Source organism: Chiloscyllium punctatum, chromosome 39 (assembly GCF_047496795.1).
Source record: "Chiloscyllium punctatum isolate Juve2018m chromosome 39, sChiPun1.3, whole genome shotgun sequence".
Taxonomy (NCBI): Eukaryota; Metazoa; Chordata; class Chondrichthyes; order Orectolobiformes; family Hemiscylliidae; genus Chiloscyllium; species Chiloscyllium punctatum.
This window is the reverse complement of record NC_092777.1, coordinates 58714508-58723606: the sequence shown is the minus strand read 5'-3', so window position 1 is coordinate 58723606 and position 9099 is coordinate 58714508. Positions and strand designations below refer to the sequence as shown.

At 38.3% G+C, this 9099-nt stretch overlaps 1 protein-coding gene across 1 annotated transcript in view; it reads right to left on the bottom strand.

Moving 5' to 3' along the window:
• Window positions 1-9099, bottom strand: part of LOC140464110 (centrosomal protein of 95 kDa-like) — a 66070-nt gene continuing 56971 nt past the window's right edge. The window contains exons 16-22 of the mRNA XM_072558837.1: window positions 7015-7162; window positions 4208-4377; window positions 3869-3943; window positions 3429-3581; window positions 2391-2537; window positions 1528-1599; window positions 1-942 (exon numbers count right to left, since the gene is read on the bottom strand). Of these exons, the coding sequence (XP_072414938.1) occupies window positions 769-942; window positions 1528-1599; window positions 2391-2537; window positions 3429-3581; window positions 3869-3943; window positions 4208-4377; window positions 7015-7162 (939 nt within the window). The 3' untranslated portion in view covers window positions 1-768. The remainder of the gene's footprint in view (window positions 943-1527; window positions 1600-2390; window positions 2538-3428; window positions 3582-3868; window positions 3944-4207; window positions 4378-7014; window positions 7163-9099) is intronic.

The following is a 9099-nucleotide window of genomic DNA, read 5'->3' as shown; positions in this document are numbered from 1 at the left end:
TGTGTTCAAGTCCCACCTGCTTCAGGTGGTATGTAATAACATCTGACCAGGTTGCTGAAAATATCTAAATTCAATTACTAGAAAAGCTGAGGCACGTTTAACACAATTTGGAACGAATATGACTCAGTTCTACAGACTACTCAAAGATCACAAGAATTTTGTTTATGATTTTTTTATAAAGCAAAATTTAATAAGTTAGTTTCAGGACATGATCATGTAGAAAAGTTAGATCAATAGAACTGCCTTTCCTCTTGTAAATATGAGGACAATAATCCACTATACAGGATAAAAATGTACAAAATCATTTGAATGGAATGAGCTTTACAGTATTAGTGTCAAACCATCTTGTAAACATTGATGCATACTAAGTAGCAGCAGGCTCTAACAGTAATCTTTTAACATGAGGCACAACTGAGTCTGCATTTCAGGCTACTAACATAAAACGATCTGTTCACTGATAAAGGTAATAGTAATAATTAATATTTATATTAAATCTCCAAGCCAGCATAATACATGGGTGAAGTCATGTACAGTGAAACAGAAGCTAGTGTATGTACACAGTAATCATCTGTTCCTACTTAAATTAACTCAAAGGGCATTAAAAAAGGATCTAGATTTCAATATGGATTTGTGCTCATATTATCACGTGCAACTAATCAATTTCTTTGCCTGGTTAAATAAATGCAGGTGATTTTGGGAAATTATAGTTCTTTGACCAGAGCCTGTTTAAATCAGGTACCAAAGAACTCATTCCTCAGTAATGAATACTTATAATGGTATTTTACTGTACTGGAAAGATGCCATCTGGAGTTGTTGCTGTATTCTTTCTGCTTCCAATTCTCTAAAGAACACATCATCATCATCCTGTATTATCATTTCCTGAAGTTCACGAATTTCCTTTTCCATCTTTGCACGCAAATCTTTCTTCCATTTTTGGAGTGCCTAGAAATTCAAGTAGTGTTAGCAATGGCAGTAACAAGTTAGGGATCGTAATTTTCTTCTGAAACCCAAGCACAACTAACTTCTGTATGTTGTTTTCACAATGTAATCCAGTCCATTTATATCGGATCAAAGCTCATTAGTTGTGCAACATTACAATGAGAATACAATCAACAAAGGAGTTAGACATTGAAATAAAAATTTTCACAATAATGGCAAGGTGTAGACGTTCCTATACTGCTCTCAGACAAAAGATTCTTCAGTCAGTAAAGTCACCATAGTCCCAGAGCACAACAGTGCTGCTCTCGAAATAGATGATGGTAGGTGGTTTAACCAGAGGATCATGTCTCAGGAAAGTGGAGAGATTGAGAAGAAGGTATCTTCAGGGTGACCTGGGCTGTTGGCATCACTGCATTGCAAACCAGCTGTCCAGCCTACTGACTTATTAACAAGAATCTCGCATTTATCGCTTTGTGGTTTCTGATAGAGACTAGAGACAGCAAAATCATAGTTTACAGGCTAATGTGGTGTAGCTTTTAAAATAAAAGATTCTTTCAGGGAGAGTCAGAGCAGAAGAAGTAAAGTTACCTTGTTCTGTGCAGTCTCCCGGATGTTAATTTTCTGCTGCTCCTGTGCCAGAGTTTCAGCCAACATTAAAAACTGGATTGAAAGTTTTAAAAAAAAATTCAGTTCATAATTAACATGTTTGAAGTCTTAACACTTGTAGGCAATAAATTGAACATTGCTAATCATAAATTACATCCAGATCAAATTAAGTAGCAAGTTCATTTGCTAGTACAATACTTTAAAGGGCATTTAAGTTATGATAAATTACTCAAAAAGAATTTAATCTGCAAAGTGACTGATGTCAAATACACTGGATTGATTTTCCACATCGGTTTACTTTTTTTTAGGGCAAGGTCAGTGATGCAGAGAAACAACATTTTAGCCATTAGCTCTTTTCCCAATTAATGAGTCTTGGCATAAAGGTTGCAATCCAGTTTGGAACCTGAATCCATGATTTTTTTACTCTGCTTGGATTATGTGCTCAAGCCGAAGAGGTGCCTTTCAAGATCCTGTGTCACCTCTAGTATGCATGAAAGAAATACTCTGATACTATTAAAGGGCAGGTGATTTCATCTAGTGTCAGAGCAAATACTTAAAATTACCAGATTTTGTGGCGTTGGTTGATCGTTTTCACAGCAAGGTTCCACAAGCAGCCATATAACTGTCTATTGTATTTCTCTACACAACCAAAATGCACTTTACACTTTAAAAAGTACTTGACTGTCTATGGTGGTGGTTTGGGGAATCAGGTCTTGAAAGGCACAATTTAAATGCAAGTTTGTTTTTCCATGTTAGACATACACTGTGCTATAGTTTCTTGAAGTATATTACCAGAATAAAAGCTAGTTTATTGCAAGGTTCCTATCATTTCTGTACTCAAATACCTGATCTCTATAGTAATTCTCCATTGACTGCAACTCTTCCTTTTGTTGTTTCTTGTACTCCTGACGTTTCTCTTTGGTGTAAGTCTTCAATTCACGTAATCTCTGTTTCTGAATCTCCAAACCTTCCTCAAACAGGTTTTTAAAAATCTTTTGAATTAGGAAAATAACATTAGGCCACTTCCTACAGATAGAAATAAGTTACTGCATATGTCTACATTAAAAAGCCCCCTAATTATGCAGGTGTTTGTCAAAAGAATTTCTCCTCATTCAAACTTATTGATGTTCATTGGAATATATATGTTATGCAACAGCATATTTTGGTTTGACACTTCATAAACATTTTAATGTGGCCACCAATAATTCTCCTATATAGTGTGTTCAAGGTAGAAAAACATTCCAACTTACACACCAATATAATCGAATGAAAGTGTCTATCATAATGATCAGGAACAAAACAAGCAAGTGACTTAAAAAATGGGAAAATAAGGGAGAAAGAAGAGGAGGAGAAAAGCATTATCGCCAAAATAACAGTCTTAGGTGATGGGTATTGTATGCAGTGTGAACTTCCCCTCAGGGTGGAACCAAATGCTGATGTAGCAGTCTTGTGACAAGAGAATCCTAATACAATTGAAGGAGATTCGGACACATTAAGGATAATTTCAGACAGAATGCAGGCATGAGGTAGAAGGCATCAATTGCATAAATAGAGAAGCTCGGCCCACAGAGTGGTTGGAGATAGACAGTACCAAGATCAGAAATTGAATGGAGTCCAAAAATAGAATACAGCAAAATTGGCTGTATGGAGCTAGAAAGAGAAATAATGTCAGGAAATGAGACCAATGACAGCAAAGCCAAATGATCGTAGTGCTAAAAAGACTATACTGTAAATTGATTGGTTTGTAAAACATAAAAAGGTACAATAACCCGTCCAACCACATGGCCCAGCTAAATTCACCAACATCTGCCTCACATTCGCAATGCTGCTGTAGTATGAAGGTGACAGAATAGAAAGTAATTTGCCCATAGGGTCTACCTTACCCGTTCTTCTCGAGTTCTTGCTCTCATCATTTTTGCACGCAGTTGAACATGATAGTCGTTATAGTATTTCTTGGCACGGGCAATTTGCTGCCTTTGCTCCTTCATCTTGTTCTGGGCAGCTTTCTGCTGCCGAATTCGTTCCTTAAACTCTTTCTGAAGGAAAAAAAGTGAAAAGTGAAAAGGTGGATGGTTTGAAAGAGATCAATACAGTACTTCAAACAGCTTAAAAGAAATTAGATAAATCCAGGGCCAAACAGAATATTAGGTGGGGAACCACAACTAGAATGATTAGATGGCTTTCGATTAGATAACCAAACAGATTGCCCATTATAGTAAATAAAACCTGCTTGGGCACTACAGAGTATTGAACTGTCAAAATAAATAGCAATGGTTTTACAAAATAGAATTTGAAAAAAGTCAATTTCATCCTTTAGCCTCACCAGACGCAGATTGTGATCCTGTTCCTTTTTAATGATATTAATTAAGAGATCATGCTTTTTCTGGGCATCTTCAATCTGAAAATAAAATAAAAAGCAGTTATCATTGTTAAGCCTCGCAAGTTTGCTGTGCACACTCAAATGGTATCCCTGCAAACCAGTGTAATCTCTTCAAAACATTAAATATAGAAGCCATATTGCTCCTCATCCCCAAACCACTCAAAACACATTCACACACAGACAGTTCATCAGAAGTAAACAAAAAAACAACCTACAGTACAATAAAAAGAGAGATTTGGCCAGAGTTCTTGAATAGAACAGGAGGCATGAAATACAACTCACTGCTGACTGCAGCTTGGCTTGGCTCCGGTCCCCGTCAAGACCAGACTTGATTAACTGTTCTATTTGCTTAAACTGCTGTTTCCACATCCTATTCATAGCATGTGGAGATAGTGGCAGATAAGGAAACTCTTCCAATAATAAAGGCAGAAGGTCATTATCTTGTATCTTCACTGCAGAGAAAAAAACTATGCTTAAATATCTTTGACTAGAGAAAATGACAAACAATAGTGTGTTTATATATCTATCAAACATCATAGTCAATGCACACAGTAAGTTAAAGACAGAATTTTGGTTGGTGTCTGATGGATATTATGTTGATTGGCTCTGAAGTGCATCAACCATGCACTAGATGACAGTAAGCTGCAACTGCCTCCAACTGATGGAGACTAGCACCAGTGCTGCTGAGAACTTCATCACCTGGAGACTCACAATCTGTACCTCTTGACTAGGCTGCAGTAATGCAGACAGCCATTTCCTCTTAAAGTCTGTAATCATGTTTAATCCTTCTTCAAAATCTGAAGTGTGGAGCAATGTTGACTGTATACAATTAAAAAGCCAAAAAGACAACCACATCAGTTGTGTGGAATGAATGGTAAGGCCTTGGGTGCTTTTATAACAGAGACTGGAGGGTTGAGGCATGTAATTCTTTGAAGTTTGTGTCAAATATAGATAAGGTAGTTAAAAATGTATTTAGCATGCTTGCCTTAATTATTTGGTCTTAGTGTTGAGGTTGTACAGGACATTGGTAAGGCTTCTTTTGGAGTACCATGTCCAGTTCTGGTCACCCTCTTATAGGAAGATTATTATTAAGCTGGTGAGGGTTCAGAAGAGATTTACCAGGATGTTGCCAGGTATGAAAGGTTTGAGTTCCAAAGAAAGGACAGGACTTCTTTCACTGAAGTGAAAGGAGGTCCTGCATTGAAGTGCAGGAGATCGAAAGGTGACCTGAGAAAAACTTAAAATCATTAGGGGGTATGGTTAGGAATAGTGGTAGGTGTCTTTTCCCTTGGATGAGGGATTTCAAGATGGGATTTTTAAGGTGACAGAGAGATTTAAAGAAATTTCAACACCCTGTATCCCCTCAAGTATGCATGAAAGATGGGGGCAATAGTTTTTTAAAATACACAGCATAGATGGAATGAACTTCCTGAGGAAGTGGTGGATTTGGGCACAGTTACATTTAAAAGACACTTAGATGAGTACATGAATGGTAAAGGTTTGAATGGATATAGGCGAAGAGCAGGCAGGTGGGACTAGTTTAGTTTGGGATTATGTTTAGCATGGATTGGTCGGTCCAAAGGGTGTTTCCATGTTGTATGAGTAATTACTCTAAGAACATAGCTAGAATAATACCTTGTAACTTAAAATAAAACAACTGATGGTGGGGATTGTACTTATGTATACAAATGTAAAGGAGAATGACAAAACCTTTGATCAATTTTCAAAGGGAATCAAATAAAATACCATAATAGTGCTATCAAAGGACTGACAAATTTTAGATTGTTATTTAAAATTACTGGGGGTGGAGGAAGAGGATTCAAATTAAAATATTTTATACATTATCAAATCACACTAAACAGCTGAAAAGATGCCAAAGAAAAGGGTTTAAAGAAAATAGAAATGGGGACTGCAGTAGTAGTGTCCCTCCTGCTTGGCCAGTAGGTTCCTGGTTCAAATCCCACCTGCTTCAGGAGCTGTGTAACAATGTCTAGGTTGATTAGAAATTAAATTGAATGGAACCAAGAATTATTTTGTAATAGGAAGTGGAATCTGCAAATAATTAAAGTATGGATGAATTCCTCAGCAGTAGTGGGATTGGGTGTATTTTTATTGCCAATGTGTCACAATCAATTAACTATTTCTACAGCTTGCCTACATACAAGTTCACAAAAATTAAGATGTTACATTTGGAGCAGCATGGTAAGTCAGAGGTTAGCACTGCTGCTTCACAGCACTAGGGACCCACTTTCTGGTGTGGAGTTTGCACATTGTCCCCATGTCTGCATGAGTTTCCTCCAAATGCTTCAGTTTCCTCCCACTTCAGAGAGGCAGTGTGGACTTGGTGGGCCAAATGGCCTGCTTCCACACTGTAGGGATTCTATTATTTCCTTTGGAGGGCCATCTTGATGTATTTGAAATTTAAGCTAAATTCCCTCTCCCACTTCACCTTTTCACAGTCCTCAATAGTCTTCCATTTCACAGCTGAATTTAAAAATTGCATGATTCCAGACATTCATTATATCCCAGCTCTCCCATTTTCTGAATCTAACTCTGCAAACTTTGTTGCTCCTCCCCCCCCCCCCCCCCCAACTCCAAAACGATGGCAGTTTTGTTTTTGTCATCAAAAAGGTTCAACATTCTATTCTAGAATCTTTCCAACTTGCTTCATCTCTGGCCAAGCCCAATGTTTAGCCGCTTCTTTGATCACTACCACCAGACTTTTTCCTTAGCACCTGCTCAGCATCTGTTTGCCCTTCCTTTCTCTTTTTCATGAACTACTTAGCTAAGCTATTATTGCTAAAGAAACCATGTGAAAGTGCACGTTATTCATGGCTGTGCAGACATCCATAGCCAGCCTTCCTTAGAGTTCAACAGAACAAAACAAGTTTAAAACACAAGTTAAAATTACTACAGCTAGTACCAGAGCAAAGTTCACAAGGGTTGTTGGGGCTCTTTTTATCCAGTGTATTTTGGCTCAAAAAGGTAAAGATTCTATACAGCTATCCTTAGTAGTTCCACAAATTAACATGTCTCTCAATCACAATTTTCCACTCAGCAAAAATCAAAGTATTTCTTCGAATTCTTACTAGGAGTTGCTTTCTTTGGCTTTGTTACTCCTGTCCGCGTCCACTGGCTGTGCTTCTGCTTTCGTGGTGTGGTATTTGCAGAATAAACTTTTGCTGGCTGTGGAGTTTTCGGTGTTTCTTTGAAGATATTTTCTTTATATTCTTGTTCCTTCATAACAGATGTAAATGTCAAGTACATGAAAGGAATAGTCTGCTCATTTTATATGGAATCAGGAGCAGCACAGGATTCATCACATAACTCAACTCAACGTGATCAGTTTAATACGAGTAGAGACAAATAGCAATGAAGAATTAAACATTGTGAGGATATTCAGAGTCCAAGTGCTATGTGGATTTTGTCATTCATTACTCATTATGTACATGAATTTAAGAAATAAAGTTTGGAGGCAAATATAAAGTTATTGTCTCCAAATTTTGTCAGTTTTCATAGTAGAAAAAGACAACGTTGTCAAGGAGAGTACTGAGATACAGGCTACCAGACTAAATGGGATGGAGGTTCACAGGAAGGTGCTGTTAGTAATTAAGAAATATGTTAAAATAGATAAGTCCCTGGGCCAGATGAGATTCATCCTAGGATTCTCTGGAAAGCCAGGAAGATCTTAGAGCATTTGGCTTTGATCTTTGTCTTCATTGTCTTCTGGCACTATTCCTGTAAACAGAGGACAGCAGATGTTGTCCCCTTGTTCAAGAAGGGGGAAATTGAGACAACCCAGGTAATTATAGACTAGTGACACTTACTTCAGTTGTGGGTAAAGTGTTGGAAAAGGTTACAAGAGATAGGATTTATAAGCATCTTGTTTGGAATAAGTTGATTAGGGATGGTCAACTCTTTTGTGAAGGGTAGGTCTTGCCTCACAAACCTTATTCAGTTCTTTGGGATGGTGACCAAACAGGTGGATGAGGGTAAACCAGTTGATGTGGTGTATATGGATTTCAGTAAGGTGTTTGATAAAGGTTCCCCACAGTCGGATATTGCACAAAATATGGAGGCATGGGATTGGAGGGTGATTTAGCGATTTGGATCGAAATTGGCTAGCTGAAAGGTAGTGGTTGATGGGAAATGTTAATCCTGCAGTTCAGTTACTAGTGGTGTACTGCAAGGATCTGTATTTGGGGCCACTGCTGTGTTTCATTTTTATAAACTACCTGCATAAGGGCGTAGAAAGATGGGTTAGTAAATTTGCAGATGACACAGATCGGTGGAGTTGCAAGTTATAGAGGAACATAGCTAAGTTGCAGAGCTAGACTGAGAGGTGGCAAATTGAGTTTAATGCGGAAAAATGCGAGGTGATTCACTTTGGAAGGAGCGACAGGAATACAGAGTACTGGGCTAATGATAAGATTCTTGATAGTGGAGATGAGCAGTCAGATCTCAGTGTCCCCGTACATTAATCCCTGCCACCCAGGTTGATATGGTTGTTAAGAAGGCATAGCTTTTATTGGTAGAGGGGGATGGAGTTTCGAAGCCACGAGGTCATCCTGCAGTTGTACAAGTGCGGCCGCACTTGGAGTATTGCGTAAAGTTCTGGTCATCACAGAATGTGGAAGCTTTGGAAAGGGTTCAAAAGGAGGAGATTTTACTAGGATGTTATCTGATATGGAGGGAAGGTCTTATGAGGAAAGGCTGAGGGACTGGAGGTTTTTTTCGTTAAAGAAGGTTAAGGCATGACGTAATTGAGACATATAAAGAGGGTTAGATCGGGTGGACAGAGAGCCTTTTCCCTCGGATGGTGATGGCTAGCACAAGGGGACAGAGCTTTAAATTGATATAGGACAGATGTCAGAGGTGGTTTCTTTACTCAGGAGTAGGGGTGTGGAACACCTTGCTTGCAACAGTAGCAGACTCACCAACTTTAAATGGTCTTTGGATAAACATGTGGATGATAATGGAAGTGTAGTATAGGCTCCAGGTTAGTTTCACAGCTCAATGCAACATTGAGGGCTGAAGGGCCTGTACTGCACTGTAATATTCTATGTTCCAAGTCATATCCTTATGGAAAGGAAATTTGCCACCCATATCCAAATTGCAACTTCATATGCACAGCAGTGTAAATGATTCCCATTTCCACTCCAAAATTGCCTAGC